Source organism: Vombatus ursinus, unplaced genomic scaffold (genome assembly GCF_900497805.2).
Source record: "Vombatus ursinus unplaced genomic scaffold, bare-nosed wombat genome assembly UNPS02004577.1, whole genome shotgun sequence".
Lineage (NCBI taxonomy): Eukaryota > Metazoa > Chordata > Mammalia > Diprotodontia > Vombatidae > Vombatus > Vombatus ursinus.
Genome location: NW_020944355.1, coordinates 2,927,235 through 2,954,345, shown reverse-complemented (window position 1 = coordinate 2,954,345; position 27,111 = coordinate 2,927,235). Strand labels below are relative to the sequence as shown.

Genomic DNA, 27,111 nt, shown 5'->3' with positions numbered 1-27,111 from the left:
TATGTTCACAATAATGACCTTAAGTCATTTAGACAAGGTTCAAACATGGTCACTGTATGCCATTGAGGGTGGCAGGAAAATGTTTAATACATGAGAAGCATATTTTTACATCCAGAATGGCTAAAAGAAAAAATTCTTTTGATGTTTGACAGGGTTGATAGTTTTCTTTTGTCTAGAAAATTCATTTCTATAGTGTACCTTATTCTTGTTCCTACTGGATAATGAGGTATGGCACATAGTACCATGATAGGATACGTTTGAATGGGAGCAAGTGACTTCAATTACTTCCCTGTACATTTTGGTGTCTCAGCCTTAGAAAAAATTCACTCATCTCCTTTGGCAGTTTTGCCATGGATGGTATGATGTATAGGGAATGGTGAGGAGGGTATGTTGGGGGCAAGGGAGGGTTATGTTTTCTTGGCTCTTAAGACTAGCTGAAACTTTTTCAAGCTTGTCATTATAAAATTTTTGCTTCTTTGAGAGATAGTTGATACTTGGGGCTTCTTGAAAGTCACAATGATTTTGAGAGACACTTTTAAAATGGAATTATTAAAGTATATTTGTGCATTGGTTTCCCCCCCTCCTCAATGGGAGTGTTTTTAAAGACATTTTGACCATAGAACCTTTCACTAGTATGATTGACGATCAAGAAGAATCTCTCAGCCATCATTCTAGCACCTTTGTCCTTTTTTTTTTCTTATTAGTGTCATTGAAATATTCAAGAGAAATTGGGCTCTAGAATTTTTTTTTCTTAATAAAATCCTTCCCCATTTCCTGTCGATAATATCTTGAGTTAATTTCTGCCATGGTGGAAAAACAGGCCGACGTGACTGTTGTTTTGTACTCTTCATATTTTTTTTTTCCTTCAGTAACTTAGTGGTTGAGAGATGAATTAAAATTAATTTAACCGTAGTTGAAAGAGAGGGAAGCTACGTGGCACATTGGATAGAGTGCTGGACCTGGAGTCAGGAAGACTCATCTTAGTGAAGTCAAATGCGGCCTCAGATGCTTACTAGTTGTGTGACCCTGGGCAATTTATTTAACACTGCCTCAGTTTTCTCATCTGTAAAATGAGCTGGAGAAGGAAACTGTAAACCATTTCATTATCTTTGCCAAGAAAACCCCAAATGGGGTCATAAAGAGTTGGACATGACTGAAACAAGTGAACAACAAAAGTTGGAAGAGAATTTTTAATTAGTATCAAATAGAAGTGTCAAGCTGAAGCACTGCACTGGAGGTCAATGCATATTTACCAGAAGGTTCTTGGTTTTCATAGTTGTGTCAGGGAAGCAGACAGTGGAGGAAAGGGGAAGAAAGATTTTTTTTAAACGAACTGAATGTTTAGTAGGATCGTAAAGAGTTATCCACATAATGTATCTATAGAAGGTGCTTGATTAAGACTGAGCTAATGGAGCCAGAGTATGTGCACAGTGCTTGCAAAGTTAAAAATTGTCAAAAGATTAATATTTTTGAAAAGTATTTAAAAATAGTTTGGATAACGCAATCTATATTTTTTGCCAAAAGGTTTTAGTATGTCATAGAAGATATCCCTGTCATTAAGTCCAAATTTTTGTATTCTTGATTATCTCAATAACTTAGTACCATATCTTATAAGATTTATCATATAATTTATTTAAATAAAGTACAGTTGCTATGTCACTAATGCCTTGACCCTATTTAATTTTAATTCAATATTCAAGTAATGTTTCAATTAATTAATGTTTCAATTTAATATTAAATTTAGCATTTTTGCTAACGTTTTCATGGAGTGTGTTTTAATCCTAAGCTTTGTTTCTTTGTGGAGGAAATCTAATTCCAACTTAATAACTCCATGTTGATTGTAACTTTTAAATTTTTTGAAAAAAGTCCATGCCCTACGTAACATTGACTTTTGGTGGCATATTGTTTGACATGGTAAGATAACAATATGAAACATCCCACAGATTAGAAAAACCTAAGTAGATTATTTTCAAAAATAGAAAACGTTACCACGTATTACTGACCCAACAAATTTAGGTTGTTTTGCTTTGCAAATTATCACTGTTATCACAATGTAAATTCTGTTAAAATCAGGGTGGATAATTAGTTCTCAGTTAATTACAACTTAAAAATAAAACTTAGTTTAGTCTCTTTTATATGGAATATGTATAGAGGCAGTGCTAAATATTTATTGAATGCTATGAAACAAATTAGCATAGTTTAGTTGCATTTTTATGAAAATTGTTAAATATCTTGAAAAATTTTACCTTTGTGTTCAATTTTAGTGATAAAAGTGGCCATTAACTCTATTTATATTTATTCCATTGAATCATCACACAGTTTTTTTTCCCCAAAATGTATTCCACTCATTTTTTCTCTCTAATTTAAAGTGCAGAATCCTTGCATCTTACTTTTAGAGTTCAAGCTTAAACCGAAACACGCTAGTGTCACAGGCTCTACCACCTTTGATCATCCTCAGTTGTGATAAATCGATTTGAGTTTTGAAAACTGCAGCTTAAGGGAAAGACATATTTAAAGACATTGTAGGTGATATATATTGAGCCCAACAGTCTCTAGTGTGGCACGCTCAAAAGTTTTATGATTATTTTGATTAGCATTAAAATATTATAATGTATGTGTACATAATATATTACAAAAAAATAACATTAATGCCCAAATTACTATTTTGTGATTATTCGAAAGAAATATGAAATGGGAATAAAGGAGAATATGTTTTTAGGTCCTTTTAAGAAAAAAAAATCTTATTTTATTGCTTTTTAATCACAAAAGGTGATTTTAAAGGGAGGAAAAACACCTTTGTACAACTTTCCATGCCATACTTGGAACTGTTGTGCTTAGATATATAATATATATACATATATATGTATTTATCCTTCTGTTTGTCCTTAATACAGTTGCTCTACATTTGCATATGTGATTGTTCCAACTGCATGAGTTTTTTTTTTTTTGAACCATCTTTTATTAGTGTACCCAGACAAAAGGATTCCATTAAATATGAGTTTGTAGGAAGTAGTTTACTGGAACAGGGCTTTCAGTTGTAAATCTGATAGGTATATATATTTGAACCTGAATATGGAAAACTTGGGGACATGTAAAAAAATGTCCTTTTATTTTGATACCTAGAAATTAGCTACAATGGCTTTTTCTTAGGAAATGATGTGTCTGTATCAAGGTTTGATAATATTGCCATGTGTAGGTAGAGGAAATGAGGTTGTTCTGTACATAGTCTTTTGATAGGTAAAATCCATAATGTTATCTGGAAGCATATTTACCTTTGAAGTTTTATTTTTTTATATTAGGGTCTGAAAGAAAAAGACAATGATGAACTTGATATCCAGTTGAGAGTATTTGATGAGAACAAAGATGATGACCTAAATGAATTATCACATCGTCTCAATGACATTCGAGCGGAAATGGAATATCCTTCTGATAAACCACAGAAATTGTTGTTGATATATTTCTGAAGGAGGTTTGGATTTTGTAGTTCATTACATGATGTTTTTGTCTGCCAACCCAATTTGCATCCACTTAAGTATAGTGGAGTTTCACTGGAATCTTTTTTCTGGGTTTCCTGCTGTGGGAGTGTCAGACTGCTTTTAATGAGCTTCTTCTGGTACTACTGATAAGTCAACCTCACAGAGGAACCCAGACTCTACTGAAATCTGCATCATTATGGGCCATGTTATAGCAAGGTTCCTGTTTGTATTCTTTTTCAGGTATGTAGTACAAGGTGTGTTTAATGAAATGAATTGGAACTTCTAGGGGGAAAATTTATTGGCTATATTTCTTTAGGTAAGGTACTATTCTATTTGACTACATTCTACTCCGTTGACCCCCAAAATGTAACTTACTTCTAATACACAAATGACTTACTTGCTATTTGAAGATAAGATACACTTGAAAAAAATGGATAACTACTATATAGTTATTATAAATGCTAGTGATTTAGTTTAGCTTGAGTTCAGTATAGCTAGCAAATGTAATTGTCATTCACTGATAATTTCTTTTGAAATTACTGAAGGCATAAGGGGTAATATGATATCCACTAGGTGTTAGTCTTATACGGTGATGAGATTATGGGATTTACTTAAGAAGCAATGCCTTCCCCTACCCTTTAATATATGATACACAAGGAATCATGATGAGCAAATTAAGTGGGGAAGTTGTAACATTTCCTTATTAACCTTTTTTAGGTTGTAATTACATTGACCCCCTGGTTGAAATGATGTTTCTGGTACTAATATTCCTTTTTTCAAGTGAGGCAAAAAAAGACTCTAAATTATGTAAATAATTTTCTTTGGCCTAGTAGGAGATACCACCTATAAATTAGTGCATTTTAATACTTTTGTCACTAGTCACCCTTAGGTGAAGCCCCCGAAAGAGCAAACTTATACTTAATGCTACTCTCACTCAAATAATACTATAGAAAACTTGTTGAAGATGTTTTCATCTTTCATGCTCCTTACTATAAATGTAAATTTAAATAATTCTGTTAGCTATGTTATATAGGTAGATGAAAGTATTGTGACTGCTAACAGTGTCTCTGTATCACTGATTAAATATGTTTCAGTCTTCAGTTGTCTTTTTTACATCTAAAAGTATTGAAATAATAAAAAAAATTACTAATTTTACATTGACCTATTATGTCATTAGATAAAATAAGGTTACTTCTGTTATTTTATGTTGACTATCTCTAGCATGAAATATGGCAATGGAAATTGAGGCTTCATATAAATACAATTCTGGCAACTCTCAGACTTACGAGGGTAGAACCAATAAACATGAATGTCCTGCATATTCTCAGAGTAAATCATTTGGATGCATACTGCTAATGATGGTGTAGCAACGGCCACCTTTACGTTTATAAAAATAATGATGAGCCAACACATATTCATTTTAAGAACTACTGTAAAAAGATCACTTCCTTAAGTCTTTTCTCTTGTGTTTTTGATCTTGTCAGTTCAGAAAACATAATCTACTTATGGAAATGTTACAAAACTCGTTCGTTGAATTTAAGTTGAAGAGAAACATATACCAAAGTAAAATGGTAAAGCTGGTTTTATTGTTTTTTGGAGGTGGTGGGGTAAAAAAACATCTTGCTGTATGACAAACGAAACTGATTTTTTTTTCTTAACTGACCTTTTACTGATATGAATGAAGTTTATCATCTTCTGTATAACATGCTAAAGGACACTTCTTCTGAAAATTACTTGCTCTCCATTCTACAACATTTCTTGCTCATCAGAAATGATTATTATGTCAGGTAAGAGTAAACTTTGGCAATTTTTTTTCTTAATTTGCATTCGCGTGTAAAGGTATTAGAAGGGATGAGGTCATATGCCCAACTAGGATATAAGCACCAGGCAAGAAACAAAGAGAGCACCCACCCACAGACAGAATGAAAGATAATAAGGTTTATTTGGTAAATTCTGCTAATTTATTAATTTTTGTGGGAAATAAGAAGTTCTGAATAGTATGCAGTCATACTTTTTTTTTCAAAAGTACTTATGTGTTGTATTTTTGTTAAGTTATTTTATTGTTCCTGTTTCACTCTTATTTATGTAATAATTACCATTTTAACCTCTGCAAATGCAAATATTTCAGATATGGAGGCATTTGGGTCTATGAGCTATTAAAAATAGTTCATCATTTAGCATCATCTGAGAGGTGGGTGAAATGAGGATCCCAAAGCTCAGGTGCTCAGCTATTTTCCTGTCTTCTCCAGCCTCCACAGCAGAGTTGCACTTTGAATTAAATAAAAATACTACTTTGATTTTCTGACTCTCAGATTTCAGCAGATTAAAAACAAATTAGAAGCAAGCAGACTGATCACAGAAATGATGCCTAATAGCAATTTAGGAAGCCGAGTTACTGTGTTAATGCCTAGGATAGTAGTGGAAGGTTGTGATGATGGTAAATCATTAAGAAAAGAGGATTAATTTTAGTTTTTTTTTCTTTCCAAGTAGGCAAGTGAGTATGTTAACCTGCATTTGACAAGTTTCTATCTCAGATGATTGAAGTCTTTTTAAAAAGGTGCCCTGAGAGGTTGTCTTATTTATTTTTAAAACTTAGTTATGTTGCCTTTGCACTCCTAAGAATGCCAGGTAAATGAGAATATTTTTGTCCAGAGTCTGTTATTCCCATTTACAAATGTAGAGATTCAAACTCAGAGCATTTTAATTTATTGCTCACTGATGTAGTGGAAAAAACACTGCCTTAGGTGTCAGAAGAACTAAGTCTTATCCTGACTCATCTGTATGATCTTTTTGAAAGGACCTAACCTCTTTCAGTCTGAATTTCCCCATCTGTAAAATTCAGAAATTGAATAAAATGATCACTGAGGCCCTTTCCATTCCCATATTTTATGATTCAATGAATGAGTGCAAGTATGCAAAGCACTTATTAAGCACTAAATTAGCTGAGTGCTAGAGTTCCAATCCTTGCTCTCAGGGAGTTCTTAGTCTAATAGAGGAGGTTTCAACTGCCAGTTCAATGGAAAGCTGTCATGGTTCATAGGGTGGAGTGGCAAAGCACATGGTAACATATCTTCTTTAATGTCATTTCCATGAATAAAATGAAATCTCTTTGAGATGTCAGACTATTTGACAGTGCCAAGGACTTTGAGGACTTTCTTTTCTTGTAACTGCAGCCCCTATACATGAATTGGCCAATTTCCATCGCTATAAGAGTTGCTTACCTGGATGAGAATCCAAGGTTGAAGCCAAATAGACGACAGTATTAACCTCTTAAGTAGCCTTATCAGATTCTCTCACTGTACGTTAGAAAATAAGGTTGATATATTCAAAAGTAGACATTAATTTCTTCTTTTTGTTTCTTGAGAGTTTCACAATTTGACTGTTAAAGAAAAAAAGGTAATTTTAGTCTTTCATCTTCCTTCCATCTGACTTCTCGAGGAAACTTTTTTTTTTTTCTGAGAGCTGGACATATATTGCTTTGTTTTTGTTTCTCACTAGGCCTCAGTATTATAAGATCATTGAAGAGTGTGTTTCACAGATAGTGCTCCATGGCAGTGGCATGGACCCAGACTTCAAATATCGACAGAGATTAGATGTTGACTTTACTCACCTAATAGGTATGTAATTTATCAATACCTCCCCTTATTGTCTTTCCTTTCAAGAAAAGAAATATTTTTCCAATTTTGCCTCTCCTATAAAATCATCTGAGTCCTAAGGTTCTGTGCCCAAGGTTTTTCTATGAATATGGTTGTTAAATGTGATTATTATGAGAAACTTACATGTAGAAAATTGGAAATACTTTCCTGTTTGATCCTTATGGCACCCTCAGACTTATTTTCAGTCCCAAAGGCTGTTAGGTGTTTCTGTGGATGCTTTATTATCATCAAAGCATTCATTTAGATTCTGCTGGTTCCATTGAGGCATTACATACATGCATACAACTCCATAAGAACTTAACTGTAATTAACATCAAAGTTGGGTTCCTAGAGTACAATTTTGAAAAATGAAATACAAACTTGTTTTGTCCTTCTATACCTTGAGAAATCAATTAATTTGTCCTTTCACATACCTTTAGGACAGAGAGAGCCACCATTCCCCTCACCACGGATTGACTACAAATGATATGTTTACCTTTTCAAAATAGCTCAAAGTGAGATCCCCAGTTTGTTCTTCTATGAGCATTCTGTTCAAACACTTTTATTTCTGCCTTACATGTGCAAAGGATGTTGGCCTTTCTCTTGTCTTTTATGCCCTGTGATGTCTTTGAAATCTTGGCAGTTGCTTCCAGGAGGACCAGATGAGTGATAGTAGCAAGCCCAGCACAAACAGTCCTCCTTCACCACCATCGCATGAGCTACCCGTGGGACGTTGGAAAGGCATTTAAACTCTGGATCTTGCTTGCCTTATGCATAAGTCGTTGGGTTTAGGCTCTCTAATGTCAACTCTGGCAGCTTTCAAGTTCTATGATTTGATGACTACTAGTGTAAGAGCTGCTTAAAGCACAATTCCTAGTGATGGTGATTCAGTAATCTAACTTTGCCTGCCAAGGGTAGTGCATTATTACTCTAAGCCTTATTTTTCTTATCATGCTCAAGTTAACACACTTTAGTTATGAGATGCCCTGAATAAACATAAGGAAGAGCATACAGTATAGAAACTGGTTTAGTACTTGCCATGTGCTGCAGGCATATTTGTCTGTTTGAAGGGTCAAGCTTACTTTTATGATGATAATATGACTTAGCTGGGTTATCCTTAGCTTCTGTTCTAACATAACAGATCCTTTTTTTGCTATTTACAAATCTCTCCTTGGTTTTATGGAATGATTTGCTTCTGTGAGAAGAAATTCATTACCATTGCATGTATGATCCTTGTTTAAAAAAGTAAAGTAAATTCTCACAACTTGAGCCAAAGTGGGAGTATTTCTGTCTGAGTTATTGAAAAATATAAATATTGAATATTTTTGAAGAGATGAAATGTGATCATTCAGTGAAAGGCACAGTATAAATTACTGGGTAGAAGCTGTAGGGAGGTGATCATCTCTTCTACATAAGGAAAATACTTTTAATTAGTGTAAAGTATCAAAGAATGAAATGTTTTGCTTAGCAAAATGATAAGCTTCACCCCACTGGAAGTATTTAAGCAGAGCTTTAATGACCAGCTGGCAGGGATATTAAAGAAGAAATTTCTACATTTGGTACAAGGCATTCTAGCTTTTAAGATAATATGATTCTGTTCTTTCTGCTCCGTATGGTAGTGACCAATATTGCTTTGAATACTTCATGCCCTTAGGTAATGTGTTTAATGAATAAATAAGAATGACTTATTAATAGCATATTGGTCATATGGCAACCAGTATTTCTATCAGTTGGGTTAGGTCATTGGAAAACTTAGTCTCGAAAACAGATGTCATATATTTCCTTCCTTTGATTTAAACTTATAACTTACAAATCTTGTCTATAGAGATCTTGTGAGATAAACTTCATGTCTACCCATTGCACCCCGAACTTATTTGCTTCCGCTGTCTATCTATTCCCTTCTTCAGCTTATTAGCCCCACTTTAGAATGGATTCATTTTTTTCCCCTGTGGCACCGAGGTGGGGCATAAACGGTGTTTTCATTTTGTCACAGCCCCTACTCTAATACCAAGTCCTGAAAAACAGGTCAGAAGGACTCTGTGATCTGAGGAAACACAAAACCTACTGACCTGGGTAATTTATGTTAATCTTGGAGAAAGGGATAGGGACAGGACATGTGATTTCCTTTATATGGGGAACATTCAGGTCATGAAACTCCCTCTCCCAGTGCAGGTAGAGACCTTCCCTGCACATTATAATCTTAGGGAGTTTCCTAGAGCACTGAAAAGCTGTGACTTCTGTAGTCACACAGCCAGATGTGTTAGAGATAGGGCTGAAACCCAGACCTTCTTGTCTTTGGGTCCTGCATTCTCCATAGCTGCCCTTCATCCTGGAAGAATTTCATATATGCATATCCATGCCCCAGTAAGTCTGTCTTGAAGAATAGTATCTTGCACTAGAAAAAAAAAAAACCAGACTTGTTTATGTTCCACATATGACATGGTGAGATTTTTCCCCCTTTTTTCCTGCCATATAAAAATTGAAGTTACATTCTTGAGAGACAGAAAATGATTCTTCCTCGAATTAGCTGAAGATAATCTGAAAGCACTACAGCCTTTTCCTTGTAAGTATATGATGTAATCGTTTCTAATTGCTTTTGGTCAATCTTAATAGATGCATGTGTAGACAAAGCTAAAGTAGAAGAAAGTGAACAAAAGGCAGCGGAATTTTCCAAAAAGGTAAGATTATGCAATGCTGGAATGACATTATTTTATACTTTAGTAGAATTTTTCACTATTATGTAGGAATCAGGATGTCAGGAAAAATTTATTTTAAGCATATGCTCTATTATATTATATGTTTTGGCCAATTTAATAACCATCGAATGTTGACATTTTCTACTGATAAAGTAAGATCACCATTTCACACTATTCCCTTGGCATCAGTCTTAATACACTATGAAAAAAAAAAGCCGTATTAGCTACTAAAATGACAATAAATAAGTTGCTAAGATGATATGAATGATAGTGGTTATGAAAAATAGATTTTCATGTGTTTCCTATAACTCTCTTCCTCATGGTAAAGAGCTCTTTAGAGAGCTGGGAGATGTTTGCCTAGTCCTACCAAGGAGAGAACTTCAGTTCTCTTTGTGGAAACAAAGTTAAGCACTTCTATTAGTTTTTGAATTTTCTGCTTCACAAACTTCAAATTTGTGTGTAGCATATGTTTGTTGTAGGAAAGGCTCTTAAGCAAACCCTATTCTTAAGCCCCCGTGGCCATGGTCTTTGTTGGGATTGGATTTAGGCTTTTATTAGAGAAAGTCAGAAGCCCATAATTGTGGTTGATATTTTCCTAAGGGCACCCTTCTCTGGTTCTTGAACCTGTGTATTTTCCCTCTTCATCTTTTGGTTCCAGAGCAAAGGAGAAAAACATGCAGGAGGCCAGTAGTCTTCTACTAGTGAGATGAAATGCTTGTCCAATATCATCCATTGAACAGTATGACTTGCCCAAAGATTAGATACCTGTTTTGGTATCTAATTTATCTAATATCTATTTTGGTCTAGAAATTATAGAATGTCAGTACTTTAGGGTATTTGGAGACAGGCCTTCACTCACTGACTCACTAGGGGTACTTGAGCAACAAGTGTTTCTAGTGCACACCTTTTGATTAATGGAGAAGACTTTCTCTTTCTAATATCCAATATGGTTTTTTTGAAGCCCTTTGCTTCATTTTTAGTGAATGTTGTACAGTGACACTATTTGACTGGGGTAAATGTTACTTGTCTCCGTTTTCTCCAGGCAAGTCTTCTAGAAGTGATTATAAAGAGATCTCATTGGTTAGTAAACTGTTCTCATGAACATTGTTTGGTGCTGTGTGACCTCTGGAACTTTTCCTCTTGAAAGACTCACTTGAGATAGTGGTGTGCTAGAATGAAAAAGAACTAAAGGAGGATCTCCTAGGAACCAGTCAGTGAACTCTCCGAGCCTCACTTTGCTAATCTTTCCAATGAGGGTGCTGGACTAGATTTTCTCTAAAATACTTTTAGGCTTCAAAATTCTATGAATCAGATTCTGCATGTGTGTTTCTATTCCTGATATCCCTCTATGTTATCCATTTGTGTGACTTCTGGAAAGATTTTTACAGAAGTACTTCTCTTACTCATTGTGTAGAATGAGCATCATTAATGTGGTGAATTCCTTTGCTGTAGTAGACTACTCCAATATCAGCTTTTTGAACACTCTTCTTTGAATGCTTGCCAGCCAAAGATGGTTGTGGAATATTCTAGTTTTTCTTAAAGTTCCTTCATGTGGCCATTCCCAGAATATGACTTCTGTTGGAGAAGAAGTCTCTTCATGATGTCATGTTTTTCAATTTCATTTCCAAATTGAGCAGAATATTTGTGCTTGGTGTTATCTGAGATCTGAACAGAGCACAGCTTGTCCTTTGTCGAGGCGGACCACATCGGTTATCTTCCTATTTGCAATTCACATTTTTTCAGAGGTATCAGACGTTTTTGAGGATGTAATGTTTTGAGGGAACTAAACAATCCTGAGTGATTTTATTTTCTATGTAGACTTGTTTAAAATAACTTTCTCCCCTCCACCCCCAATCCCTCATTATTTCCTATGTGCCATTGCTGAACCTTTTCTTCAAAGCTTAGAATTAGGTTTCTCATAGGTGGATGAGTACACTGATCTAAGTGATTATTGCAGTTTGATGAGGAATTCACAGCACGACAGGAGGCCCAGGCTGAACTTCAACGACGAGAGGAGAAAATACAAGAACTCGAGACGGAACTTCAGCAGCTCCGAACTCAGGTAATGAAACAAGAACAACACCGGAGGCTCTGGCACTGGGAGGAAGATGGCAGGCCACACTGGATGGCTGGGAAGAGACAGCATGGCCAGGGGAAAAGTTTGTGGCAGTTTACCATTTCATTTAATGATTCCACAGATTTTTATTATTGGAAACACTGTATCATTCAAATGTCCAAAAAAAAAAAGTGAACGGAGTAGTTAAATACATCTAGTTTAATAGATATTTCTGAAACATTTTTATATAAAATATATCTTATAAGCTGTAAATTTTTATTTATTTATATGTAGACATTTAAATGTATGTATACATTCATTTAAATGTCTACATACATTTAAATGTCTACATTTAAATTTATATGTATATATTATAAATCCACATTATTTGTAAATTCATAAAATAAATTTATAATTACATTTTTAAAAGGTTAATAGAGTTGTTTCTTTTAAAATAATTTATTAGTATATTTCTGAACATGATTTATATAAAAATTTATCATTTAAAATAAAAATTATTTTATGTAAAATTTGAAATACTGAATCCATATTTCTTTTGTAAAAGAATATAACAATTCTCATTAATTTTAATTATCCCCATAATTGTTTTTTTTCTGATGCACAATTCTTTTTCATATTTGACTACCTCATTTTAAAACCCTACAACTTACATACTCATTTATGATGTCTATAATGGAAAGAATTTTGCATGTTCCCCAAATCTGAAAGTGTTTGAATTCATGGCTCTGTGGAAAAATGCCCTGCGTTTAAATTCAGATGACAAGGCTACTATCACGAGACTTACGAGATATGTGACCTTGGACAAATTATTTAACTTCTCTGTAAGAGAGCATAGTGATTTCTGCCTTGCGCATGTCACAGGTTTCTTGTGAGGGCCAAATGAGGCCTTGTATGTAAAATATTTCACAGTAATAAAACACTCTGGAGCTTTGATCAATGAAGACGTGTTCCCCCGGGCACTTATTACAGTCTAAGCAAATATACACTGGCTGCTCTCATTTCATTACTAACCAGTCACCCTCGAGCCTTATACAGTTTAACTTCTGGTCCTCTTCCCTGTATTTAAACTCCTCTTCAAAGTCAACCAGAGACCTCCTAATCACCACATCCCCACGTCCATGTTCATAGACCTCTCTTTCATTTGACACCAGTGACTGCCCCTTTCTTGAATTTCTTTTCCTTTGCTCCACTCTTCTGGTTCTTCTTCTTAGAATACGCCTTTTTCAGTCTCTTTCACTCATTCATCTTCATCTTTGAAATGTGGACATGCCTCAAGTTTGCATATGTGATTCTCTTCCCTCTTTATTTCAGTGATTGCTTTCCCTGTCACCTTTATGTCGATTTCCAAATCTATGTGTTTACTCCTAATCTCTCTCTAAGCCCCAGTCTCTCACTTCTAACTGCCTTTGGAGGTGTTACTATATAAAGCTGCATTACCCCAGGCTAAGCTTGCTCACAGCTGAACCTCAGTTTCATCTTCCTCCAAACTAACTGTTTGTTCATCTTGCCTTTATTATTTTGGCTAAGGTTTCCCCTGGCATCCTACTTATTTGGATTCCAGGCCTCATCATTATCTTGGACTTCCCTCTATTGCTTACCCTCATCATTTGCCAAACCCTTTTTTATGCTACTTCTAGAATGTTCTTTGTAACTTTTCCATCTTTTGTGCTCTCACTACCAAGCTCCAGTTATCTGTTCCCTTACTCTTTCACAGTACCCTTGCAACTTTTCTTTCTATTATCCCTCACCCTTTCCATCCATCCTTTCCGCTGTTTCGAATAATCTCCTTAATATTTAGCTTTTGTCATCTACTTACTTTGCTCATGTGGCCTCATTGGCTCCCTATTGCCCCACTAAATTAAGTACAGCTTCCTTAACCAGCATCCGAGGCTCTCCATGTTCTGTCCTCATCCACTGCTTCTGTGTTTATCTCATAATATTTCCCTTCTATTTAGCTAAACTAAAACTGACCACTCCTCTGATTTTTTGCATTTGTAATTTTCCTGTGCTATTTCTTTCATCTGCAATGTCCTCTGATTCATTCCTTCTTCTTTGCCTTCTCATCTTCAAAGTCCAGCTCATGTCCACAATAGCTAGTTGCATAGCAGCCAAAGTCATCTCTCCCTCGTCAGGATTTCTGTAGCACTTGATAATACTTATGACATGGATCACATTCTACCCTGGAGATTTACTTATGAACTTAAGGGTAGAGACTGAATTTTATCCCTACTTGTGTTCTCTACAATGCCTTTTGTTAATCCCTGAAACTTTACTTTATGAAATAAGTGGTGAAAATTTGAATGATTTTCATGAACTTCATGTGCATTTTTGGTGTTGGTGTTGTAAAGAAATTAATTAGCGTAATACTTGAATAATCTCTGATTTTCCTTTGTGGATAGATATTCCTTGCATTGAAAAAGTTTGCATCCCCTCCTCCCAATAATCAGAACTGCAGTCTTGGGTGTTTTAGGTTTTGCCTTGTCCTGTCTACAGCCAAGCCTCCTTCTCACTTCCCACTCTTCCATGCCATGCCCCTTTCTGCATTGTTTTCACCCAGTAGAATGTAAACTCCCTGAGGGCAAGGACTATATTGATTGTATTTTTTTTTTTATCCCCAGTACCTGGCACATAATAAGGACCTCATAAATGCTTTATCTATCCAGTTGCTTGACGGGAACTTATTTTATTCCCTACTACCATAATGTCAAGTTCTCTTCTTTCTACTCAGTTCCTTCCCATAGTTTGGACTCCCATCATCTCCCACTTGGACTATCGTAATAACCTTTTGATTGACCTCTCTGTCTTAAGTCTTTCTTCACTGCAAATCCTCCTCCACACAACTGCCAAAATGATTTTTTGAAAGTACACTTCTCAACCCATCATCCTGCTACTCAGCGGACTCAGTTGGATACCTAGTGCTTCTAATGTGAAATATGCCATCCTCTGTTTGGCATTTAAATTTCTTCTCAACTTGACACTTTCCTACTTTTCCTCTCTCTTTACACCTTGCTCCCTTTCATGAATCATATAATCAGCCAGACTGCCCTACTTGGCATTCTTCAAACATCATTTTAAAGTTGATTTGTAAACAGGCTCACACTTTAAACTGGTTGTATCAGAATAATACTTGCAGCTTTATGTGCGTGGTGGTGGTGGTGGTGGGGTTGGAGTGGGGAGTCTTAGAATTATTTTGAATGTGAGCTTTTGGAAAATGAATGATTATGCATTATTTGGGGAAGTGAGTGATTTTCAGATCACTGGTGTTTCACATAAATGAGCATTGATTGATTAGTCATCAGAAAGAAGATAGGATGGTGCAAAATAGGCCCTCCACATGTACAGCTCATTGTTGAGGATGTTGACACCCACTTGTAGACAATGTACTCTCTTTGGGTTGGTTTTTCATTGCTACTCTCATTCCTGTTCCTCTTTTCACTGATAACATGCATTTGTAGGGAGGTAGCACGTCATAGTGCAAGGTGTACTGGATTGTGAGCCTAGAGATTGTGACTGTTTTCTGGGCTCTGCATTTAACTAGCCATATGAGCAGGAACAAGTCACTTCCACTCTCTTAGCCTCAGTTTTCTCATTTGTAAAAATGGGCATAATATTATCTGCTCAGCCTGCCTTATAAGCCTGTGAGGATCAAATTAGATAATGAAGGTGGAAACCCTTTGATAAATATAGATCATTATGTAAATTTAAAACATTCATTAGTATTATTACAGTAATTATTAGACAAGTGGGTTACCGGGGCTATGAAACAGATTCTATTTGTGCAAAGTTAATTGGCCCATTTGGGGGTTGCATTCATGACCTTGTCCTAATTAGTACTGTATTCTATCCAATTGCTTGAACAAGTCCAAACCATTTTACAAAATACTTAATTCTTAGTATATATATATATTACATAATATGAAACTTACTTTTTATTATTTTGAAGGGTTATTTAATAAAAAAATAAACTGAATGTCATTTTGCAAATACAGTGAAAGTAATAGTTTTTAAATGTGGTCTGTAATGCTAATAAGAAAACATAGGGATCATATTAACATGCATGAACTTTGGAAACATTACCCCCCACAAATTAGCATTACTTGAATTGAATTATTAATATCCTAGAGAGAAAATATAATATTTAATTTAGTAAGTATAGAAACCATTACAGAGGTGTGATGTTTGTTATTTCAAATGTATATTCCAGGGACATGGACTTTCCGGGTCATCAGGAGGTCTACTACCTCCATCGCCGCTCCCAGTACCAGGTGGTGTTGTTCCTCCTCCTCCGCCTCCTCCTCCTCCACCACCGCTGCCCGGTAGAATTCCTTCTCCTCCTCCTCCTCCTTTGCTTGGAGGAGCTGTACCACCAGCACCTCCTTTATTTGGGGGATCGCCTCCTCCACCACCTCTGGGTGGTATTCCTCCTCCTCCTGGAGCACCTCCTTCCCTACCTTTTGGAATGAAGGAAAAAAAATTATACAAACCAGAAGTGACCATGAAAAGAATCAATTGGTCCAAGGTAATGGCTTTTACTGGGGGCGGGGTGAGGGGGGGCTAAGGTTATGGATGCTACACAGGGTTATTAGTGTCAGAATAACTGAACTATGACTGAAATGGGGGCAGAAACTCAGTAGCAAAGACTAGAACTGTTTTATAACATCTTCAGCTTATGGTGATAATTTTTTTTCATTTGGGATCTTTATTGTTTGATAACTACTAAATTAAATATTTCTTCCTAATTGTTAACTATTTAAGATTTTCACAATTCCTAAAGTGATGTAGGTAGGATCCATCTGAGTCATTGGAAGAAGTGAAAATGAATTGAAAGTTGATGCCAACAGTAAAAGAAATTAGTGAGGCAGGATAAGGAATGAATATAGATAATCCAGATAGAAAGAAGCATTGAAGAGTACCTTAGTTTATTTTACCATTGCTGTACTTATTATAAGTATTGGATCATACTTTTAACAGGAATAAGGAGTGAAATCATATTTTTTCCATTTCTTTTACTTACTGAATGTTTAATAACCCACAGTTAGTTTTGTTCCAAAGAAACAAGGTCTTTTTATTGAGTTGTAGCTTTCAGTCAATCTTCAGGATTGCCTTTTTGGCTAGAGAGACTGCTTAAACTAGTGATGATAGAATATATGCATGCTGTTTTCAGTATATTTAATTATTATAAAGTAATACTACCCACATGAAGACATCTTCTATATTGAATACTTACGAAAGGGTAAAAAGAGAGAAGACGACAAATTGGAGGGAGGAGGAGAGAAAATGGGAAGACCAAGGAAAAAAGTAGAAGGGAAGTGGGATATTAGGGTTGATGAACTTTTCTTGGATAATATGTAAGTCTTACTTCATCTCTGAAGAAATTTGAAAGATGGGGATAGGTACATGTAAGTTTTTACATAGAATGGAATTTATTCCTAACATCAGATTTTTAGAGTTGTCCCATTAAATAGAAATGAAGTCCATATCTATTGATGTTATTAATTAACACCTCTACAGTGAATTGGATTAAACCATACAGTAACCAGATCAGGGTTTTTGATAGCGTCAGAGCCCTGACATTACTAAGCATTGAGTTGCTTGTTAAATGAATCAGTGAGCAGCAGCCGTTTGAATTGGCGTAGACCAGGGGTGGGGAGCTTGTGGCCTCAAATCAAACCAGATTTGTTCTGTGGAGTTTGGACTCAGTCAAAGGGCTGCACTTGAGCACCTAGAGGGCCACGTGTGGCCTCAAGGCTGCAGGTACCCCACCACGGCCAAGTGCTTTTAGTGACAGTTGAATCTTTGATGAGTGAAGAGAGATACTAATTCCGAAGCTCATTAAAAGTGTGATGGCTGTTATAGAAAACCCTCACTTTTGTGTCAGCATAATAAGTGGAATATTTCTGCTGTGCAACTTTTCCTTTATGAACTGTCAAAAATTGAAATTTTCTGTATAAATGGATAGTGGCTAGGGGCTAGAACTGCGACTTCACTGGTATATTTAGAACTCCAAATGAGGGAACTTCCTTTGCCCAGGAAGGTTGGGATCTTCTCTGCAGCTCATAGCCTCTGAACTGCCTGGAGCGCTGAGATGCAGTGTCTATCCTAAGGTCACAGAGGTAGTATGGGTCAGAGGCAAAACTGGAATCGAGGTTTTCCTGACTGCAAGGCCAGTTCTCTGTCAACTACACCATACTGTCTCTCCTTAATTAATAAGGGACAGAAAACTACTTGGATAGAGACTAAAATGGAGCAATGAACAGCAGACAGAAACGATGAACTGGTCATCAATCTTGCTTAAATGTAGGTCCACTTAATTTTTTTTTAAACTAAATGTGTAATAATTGACCACATTATTCTTGCTGTTTTTTGTTGCAGATTGAACCACAGGAAATATCAGAAAACTGTTTCTGGTTAAAAGTTAAGGAAAATAAGTTTGAAAATCCAGATCTCTTTGCAAAACTGGCACTCACTTTTGCCACACAGATGAAAGGTACATTTTGGGGGTTTTACAAAACAGAAGTATTTGCTTTTCCTACTGGTAACAGTTCTTCACTGGGTTATTTTAAGAATGTGGCAAGGATATCTTCAGTTGTGTTTCCTCTAAAACATTTAGGGAAAAAAATCTTGTGGACTGTTTAACCTGTTTCAGTGATATCGAGTCATGATATTTTGGCTATAAACTGAGGCTGCTCCTGGCGTGCTTTTCTGGAGGAAAGTTTGGATATCTATCTCTAATTTTTGGTTTGTCTTAAAATTTGAGCTTTATTATTTTTAGTGGTTGAAGTGGTAGTAACAAAATTTTCCTTTTTAATGGAAACTTCTAAGATCCAGGTATTGCTTTACCATCTACAGGAAAATAATGTAACAAAATACCAGTTTTGTGTTGCAGCTTTCAATGAAGTTGATAGAAACTTTGACAGCAGGCAAAAGTCTTTTGTCTTACATTTGGACTGTGCAGAAATTTTATTCTCAGGACTGTTGTGTATCTCTTTGATGGTATGGTGGAAACAGCACAGGATTTGGAGTTAGGGGGCCTGACTTCAGGTCCTGCCTAGGAAACTTATTGATCATGTGACGCAGGACCTCTCATTTAACCTTTCTCATTTGTAAATCATGTGTGATAATCCCTTGTGCTGCCTGCTTTACAGGGGGCTTGTGTGATTGTGATCTCTCTATGATACTTTTTATGCAGATTTTATGTTCTCAACTCCTACTTGGGTATTTGATGAATTGTGATTTTGTGAGATTCCATATGTGGAGCTGAGTGTTTAACAGCTTCTCAGCCTTCCATATATTTGTGGAATTTGAATCACTTAAAATAGGTGTAAAGTACCTAATCTTATCATTAATTGTCCTGCACCATAGTTGGATTATCATTTAATTGGAAACTTTTTTTCTATTTGTAAGGGAATAATAATAATAGTATAATAGTTGATATATGTAATTTTAAAGTTGGAAAAGTAATTTACATATAATTTGCTTTAGTCTAACAATAAATCATTTTGGTCACATTCTCGCTAAGTAATTCATTAATTAAATAATTAAGCCATTCTAGTGTGCTTTCTCCCCCCAAAGACAAGTTTCTCCTCAAAAAGCAGCATGTTGTGTTATTCCATACTCTTTAAAGTGGCAAACACCTTTTCCAGTTATTTCATCAGATATATGACACTTGCCCTGGGATCTGTGAATATGAATGTTTGAAGATTAATTTTTCTAAATACTCCTTTATTCTTTATTTTTAATATATATTTTCACCTATATTTCCCAATGTATTCTTTCTCCTCTGCCTCTAAAAGGACCATCCCTTTAAACAATGGAGAAAAAACATGGAAAAAAATGCTTGAGCAAACTAACCCATACACCAGAAACATCTGACATCATTGATAGTCTTATATACATTATCAAAGAAAGGGGAGAAGTATCTTCTTCCATTTCTTTTTGGAGCCAATTTTGGGTTTTGTAAATTCACAGCATTTTATTTCAGTCTTTGATTGGTGTTATTTCTATTTAAGTTATTGTGGTCATTGTATAGACTTTTCTTGTTTCTGTTTACTTCACTTTGCATCAGTTCTCATAAATTTTCTGATTGTTTTCTATATTCTTCATCCTCATTGGCTTTTAAAGTTCAATAATATGCTGTCACATTCATATGCTACATCTCATTTATCTGTTTCCCAATTAATGGAATCTACTTAGTTTCCAGTATTTTTTGCTACTATAAAAAGTGCTGCTCTGAGTATTTTGGTATATATGGGACCTTTCTTTTTGTCATTGACCTCCTGGGGATATGCCTACCAGTAAGATTTCACAGTCAAAGGGTATGGACACTTTTAATCATTTTTGTAAACATAATTCCAAATTGCTTTCTAGACGGTTTTAAATCAATTCCACTAACAATGTATTAGCATGCCCACCCTTCCACAGCCCTCAAAAACTGATTGTTCCTCTCTTTCCTTATCTTTGCAAATCTGCTGGGCGTGAGGTGAAACCTCTGAATTATTTTGGTTTGTGTTTCTTGTATATTTAATGATTTGGAGAATTCTTTCATATGGTTGCTAATAATAGCTAATCTTCCTTTGAGAATTGCTATTTCATCTCTGTTGGGCACTTTTTATTATTTTATTATTTGTCTGCCTGTCTTGGATATTATAACCTTGGCAGTGATATTTGATAAAATTATTTTCCTAGTAGTCTTCTTCCCTTTCTTATCCTAGTTGCATTAATTTTGTTTGTACAGAAGCTTTTCAACTTCATGGAATCAAAATGACCCAGTTTATCTTTTCTGATTCTCTCTATCTTTTATTTGGTTAAGAATTCACATCCTAGCCATAGTTGTTAAAAGTACATGATTTGGATCTCTTTTAATTTTAATATCATCTTTAACATTCAGGTTGCATATCTTTTGGGAGATTTATAAAAGTACATCAAAATTGTTCCAGTTAAGTCCATCCCACAAGTGTAGTTTCACATTTATCACTTGGAATATGTCCATTTTTGCTCATAATGTATTCTGAATTGACAACAATGGGCCAAATCCTGCATGTGATCTCTGATCTGTTTTCTCCCTTGTTTGGCCTCTCTGGGCCCTGTTTCCTGATGACTTCAGAATCCTTTGCAATCACTACTTTGGCTTTTGCAAAATGAAATAAAAATTTTATGGAAAGTTTGCCTAGTTATTGAGAACACTACTATAGAGAGCCTAAAATATTTTATCTTAAATATATAAGGAAAAATAAGAACCATGTTGGGGAAGCAGAGACTTTACTGGACTTGAAGTCAGAAGATATGGGGTGAAATTCTACCTCCGCTGCAACAGGTCTCATATCTGTCCTGTGAGGTCGATAGCACAAGGATCAGAAATTCGTAAGTTCAGTGAGTTGCCTGAGGTGCCAGCAGGAGAAAGTGTCTGCATGGGAACCTGGAGCTCAGTGTTATGACTCTCAGGCCAGTGGAAGACAAATAAGTTACGGTGGTCCTGCATCTTCCCTCACCTGCTCACTGCCTGCTCATTGACCTGCCTGTGCTGGCCACAGGCTCTTATTCAGCATTGCCACCTTCTCTTACTTTGGGACCTCTTTGCATGATTCTAGCAGTCCTGGGGAGGCTGGACCGCAGTGATATTTCTCCTTCCTCTGGGACTTCACCTGAGTTCTACTGCAATTATTAAATGAAACCTGCATGCCTTGTCCAGTGGGAATGTCATGTAGAGTCACAGATACTACTACTTTCAAGGAAGAACTTAAAAACTAATGTGGCTTAGTTTTACAAATTAAAAAGAACATTTCAAAATGGTAAACTGTGGAAGCTCTCATAAATTGTGACATGTCTGACGTTTTCTTTTTAATAGGTAATACATTTAGCTTATAAAAAAAGTGCTGTGCCCCAACATTTCTTTTTAAATTACTTTTATTAGGCATCGTGGATGTTTTTATTTTCATTTAGTATTTTATAAAAAATTAATTAGGTTAAAGCAAGATGCCATTGAATATTAATTATAGTAACTATACCTGATCTCTGAGGTCCTTCACAACCCTAAAATCCAATTGTTTTGCATTGAATATTCTGAATTCCCTTATTAGCCATAATATCATGGCTAATCATGATTATATGTTTCAAAATTTTTTCCGATTAATAAAAGAAATTATGTAGGACTTCAAATAGTCAAAGCAGACCTTATTAATACTATTTGATACTCAGCATGAATACTTTGGTTATTTTTGGTTTTGTTCTCCCATTTTGTATTAAGAATTCAGTCTGATGACCTTGGAGCAGAAAGTAACCAGTAGGCCTATGATGATAGGGTCATTGTTGCTTGCAAAGATCCTTGGTAATCACAGATAATAGCAATATTATACAAGAATTAGAGTAATGACTGTTAATATTAACTACACTTGAAATAATAATAAAACATGTAGGCAATAACTGCTAATACTAATTAGAATTTCTAGGGTTCTCTAGGGACCTTGGGAAGAGCAAAGATAGTACATATGAAACTTGCAAGCAATTTCTTGGATTTTCGTACTACTTCGAGGAAATACAGGGAATAAACCTAAAAGGTTAATGTAATAGACTTCAGTCATATAATTTAGCTTCAGTAGTGATAAGAGAAAATTGAGATGATTATAAATATTACTAATGTATAAAAATGTCTTTTTGTAATAACTGAAATATTACTGCAGAAGTCTAAAACTATGCTAGAAATATATTGAAACATTTAGATTAAAGCACTTTTTCTGAAGAGCCCTGGCTTTGGCATTTGAGCAAGGTTTAATCCCACCTCGGCCACTTCCTGCCTCTGTGTGATCTTGGGCAAGTCACTTCACTTCTCTGGGCTGTATGTATCATTCCAGCTTGGAACCTTGGGTCCCGCGATCACCTTTTAAGTCCTCTGAATGTTTCTTTAGAGTGAGCCCCTTCTCTTGGTGGTTTGCATACTTTGCTTGATCACCAAATGTTGTCATATCATCATCCGTTCCATAGTGAAATAATAAAAGGTCACAAAAGAATGGTGAGATGTAATCCATCTCTAACTGTCTTGATAATACTGACTTTTCCTGGGATTGAGTTGAAAATAATTCCATGTCACCTTAAGCAGCCAACAGCATGTATCTGATTATTCTAAGGAGAGTATGGCCTGGAAGATCTGGTGTCCCAACAAATAATGTGCTAGCTTAATGACACAAGATACGGCTGTTTCTTGGCTGTGAGCTTTAATACACAGGGGAGCAAACGGAGAGAGCTTAGGGAGCTATTTCAGGTGGAGAATTAGAATAGCATGCACTGATTCTGTCTGGAAATCAGCTCACCATTTGTATCATATAAATAATTTGTATGCTTTGAGACAATAGTTTCAGTCAATTTGGGCAAAAGAAAACAAAAGTCATTTGAGTTTCCATAAATAAAAATAATTGGTATCATTTATTGCCATCACTTTGCCAAACTTCTTTCCATCTATTTACACGTAGATTTGCATGTGCCTCTAAATATGACCCCAGGGTTTAACAGCTAGCCCTCCCACCTTAACTGCCACCTCCTCCATGAAACTTTCCGCCCTCTACGTAACACCTTTCCTCCTTGGACCTTACTTAATACATACAACTTTATAATTCAGTTATCTTGTGATATTTAGAATTATTGCTATTTGTTTCTCAGCCACCTACTGGGCTTTATGCTCCATGAGAGGAGGGCCTATGCCTTCCCTAAACTATCTCTCTTCCCCCTCCTAGGAACCTCCCCCCCACCCCCAGTGTCTGGCAGAGTATTCCATAGACAGTAGGTATTTAGTCCATTTTTATTGAAAGAAGGAGTAAATTTTCCTGTTAGCCCTCGCATTCAGATAGAGACCAATGGATCTCACTTGGCACAGAAAAGATAATTGCCACATTTTTTGATCTGAAGGGTACCAGAAATTGGTTCAGATGGAGCGGCCTTAGACTTTGAAAAGAACCTTTACGTGTTCTCTTCACCAGGTGCAGTTCTTCTTGCTGAAGTTGGATTGTGAAGAGAAAGGGAAAAATGAAGCTGTTTCTGATTTGGAAGAGCTGGCATCCAGCTGGGGGGTGGTAATACCATTTGTACACAGAAAATTCCAATGGAGAGTGGAGAGTGGAGAGGGCAAGGCCTAGGTCAAAGTGGCCTAGTCTAGTGCTTCACAACTGCAGATTGCTTTTACAGCTACTGACCCTTAATTTCTGCAGTTGCACAATGAGACTATTGAAAAAGAGTTGATCTCTACAGTTTTTTACAGCTCTTATTTCCATGATTCTGTGATTTCGTTTTATCCTAACGGCTTGTAAATGGGCAAGCCTGTACTGGGATCCCATGGGTCTTGCCTCTAAGTCCACTGCACTTTCCATTAGGCTCCACTACCACTAAGTTGAAGAATTGGGTTTACACCACACTGTGGGTGGGGGATACATTACCTCTGGCTGGGCCATTCCTGCATTGCCTTGCAGCCTTCACTGGGAGTTGTTAGTGGCGTTCTGACTCGCCTTTAGCTCACAGAAGCCTCTAATAACAAATGAGTCAGTTACATATTTGCAGGGATTTCTTTCCCAAATTATTATGAGATAGGAGTATAGAGCTAAGAAACAGATTTTCATGACCTCCCCCCATTCCCTTAGTCTCCTTACCCTGAGTAGGTTTGTAACAATCTGACACATTTTTTTAAATGTTAGGAATGGAAAGAACTGATCATCTTCATTTCATTACCCTACTGCCAAGCACTTTAGAGTAAACAGAGAAACCTGTGTCAATTATTAATAGATAGCAGTTACACTTAACCCCTTTTGTTCCACAGATCCCTTCTCAGAATTAAGTTTTTAAAATCATAATGTAAAATAAATAGCATTACAAAAGAAAACAATGATAAAGATATAATTTCCCCTCTTCATGTTCATTGACCTTCTGAAATCTCTCAGTGGACTCCCAGCTAAGACCTTCTAATGTAAATTTTGTATTCATTTTCATAACAATAATTTGGCCTGACAAATTCTTTTGCAAATACAAAACTATTAACTTTGAATTGCAATTGGAATTGTTTAATCTGTAAAACTGACAAGCTTCGTGTCATTTTGATATCATTGTTCTTTTTAATTTTTGCTCACCTGTAGTAATGACAATTCAAATAAGGTGTAGAATATTGGTGGAATGTCTGCAGTATCAAAGGCATGATTTTCTTGCTGTTAGATCCTTGTTTTTGATGTTTACTTGCCTTTGAAAAGTAGAATGACACTTTACCTAATTTACATGTTCTTCAGCTTGATTTTCCTTTTCTTAAACAGTCTGTTTTTTTAACCAGTGGTGAACCTTTTTTAGTCAAGTAATATGAGGGAAAACTGGAAAAGGTTAGACCACATTAATATGTGGAAAACTCAAAGTTATCAACATGTTAAACTGAGTCAGTGATGTTGCCCTAGAAAGAAATAATGAAGATAGAAAAAAAAAATAGGTTTGAAGGAAAGCTAATGACCTTGGTTTAGGACTCACTGAATTAAATGGGCCAATGGGATATAAGTTCTGTAGATATGTGGATTCGGACGTAGGTAGGTAGCACAGTGGACAGAGCACTGGCCATAGAGTCAGGATGATCTGAGTTCATATAAAGCCTCAGACACTTAACTAGCTATGTGATCCTGGACAAGTCACTTAACTCAGTTTGCCTGAGTTTCCTCATCTGTAAAATGAGCTGGAGAAGGAAATGGCACACCACTCACTCCACTGTCTTTGCCAAGAAAATCCCAAAAGGGGTTAATTCATTTTTATTGAATGAAGGAGTACATTTTCCTCATCTAGTCCAACCCCTCCCCCAAACAGTATAGATTTGGCGATCATCTGCACAGAGGTATTCGTTGAAGATGTGAGTTAGTGAAATTGCTTGAAAGGAGAGGGGAGATAATAGAAGAATGTCTGGGACCGGTCCTTGGAAACTACTTAAGGAAAGCATTTGTGAAGAGAGGGAAGAGCTCGTGAAAGAGACAGTGAATGAATGGCTACAGAGATAGGAGGAGAACCAGGACACCACAGGGTCACTGAGGGAAGGAAGGGGAGAGTCAACACAAGGTCAGTGAAGATGACTGAAAAAGACCATTGGATTTGCATCTAGGAGGTCGTTAATGAGTTTAGGGAGAGCAGTTTCAGTAATGACAGAAATAACAGCAGGGGCAGCTACTATTTCTATGCCTCTTAAAGGCTTGCCAGGCTCATTGGAGGTAGAAGCTTCATTGCAAAAAGTTGAAGAGAAAAAGGGCACAATGACGAAATGTAAACAATGGATGTGATCTTCATTAGAAAAACTGTTATTGTATCTTTGGTTTTTTATTCCAGTTGTTTATGCACCCTCCCACATGGAACCCCACAAATGGACCGTCTCTGCCAACATTGCAGACTTGGTTCCTTCCCTTTCTCCCTCTCCCTAGATGTGTGTGGGGAGTTGAGGCCACAGTGTCATGAACTTAAAGACATCTCCTTAAAAAAACAATACTTAGATCTAGGGTATTGGATAGCAGTCATCCTTGATGGGATATCACTTCATCCCCTCCTCTCTCATTGCCTCTGTTTATCCATCTGTGAAATAGGACTGAAGCTAATCAGAATTCTCTAGGAATGAAAGGAAGGGAACATAAATGAATGAGAATATTTTAATAATTGAAGCCATACTTCCCCAGGTGGGGATTCAAGAGCACATATTCTGATACACCAGAAGGATGGGGTACCAGCGGCTCATAAAGGACATATCATTTGATTTGTTTTTGAATGGAAGCTTAAATATGTTTACAATTCTATATAGTTTTAAAATGTACATGAAGAAACATAGTTCATGTAGTGGTTTGAATACTTAGAGAAAAACTATTTTATAAAAAGCTATGTGGAAATAGTGAAATAGTTAAATTTTCCTTTTATGATTAAAAAGTCCTAAGCCAATAAGTTTGCTTAAATTGCTTAGCCATTCCTCTGTGTGTCAATCTCCCACAAACAGATTTTTTTGGGAAGACTTTCTTGTGTTCCTGTTAATGAATGATTTTACTACAATATTGCAATGACATTGGCAATACATTAAAACTATTTATTGAGGTATATATCATCATGACTTGGATTTCTCTGTAATTTTTTGACATACCACATTTCCCTCGTTCCTAACTATCACAAAAGGCCAAAGCTTAGGCTATCCTCTCTCTCTCTCTCTCTCTCTCTCTCTCTCTCTCTCTCTCTCTCTCTCTCTCTCTCTCTCT

General features: G+C 36.0%; 1 protein-coding gene across 1 annotated transcript in view; it reads left to right on the top strand.

The window, feature by feature from the left end:
• The window catches only part of DIAPH2 (diaphanous related formin 2), a 770,217-nt gene that overhangs the window by 175,666 nt on the left and 567,440 nt on the right, over positions 1–27,111 (top strand). The window contains exons 12-18 of the mRNA XM_027838327.1: positions 3,300–3,418; positions 5,147–5,263; positions 6,975–7,093; positions 9,725–9,789; positions 11,765–11,869; positions 16,089–16,403; positions 18,257–18,371. Coding sequence (XP_027694128.1) covers positions 3,300–3,418; positions 5,147–5,263; positions 6,975–7,093; positions 9,725–9,789; positions 11,765–11,869; positions 16,089–16,403; positions 18,257–18,371 — 955 coding nt within the window. The remainder of the gene's footprint in view (positions 1–3,299; positions 3,419–5,146; positions 5,264–6,974; positions 7,094–9,724; positions 9,790–11,764; positions 11,870–16,088; positions 16,404–18,256; positions 18,372–27,111) is intronic.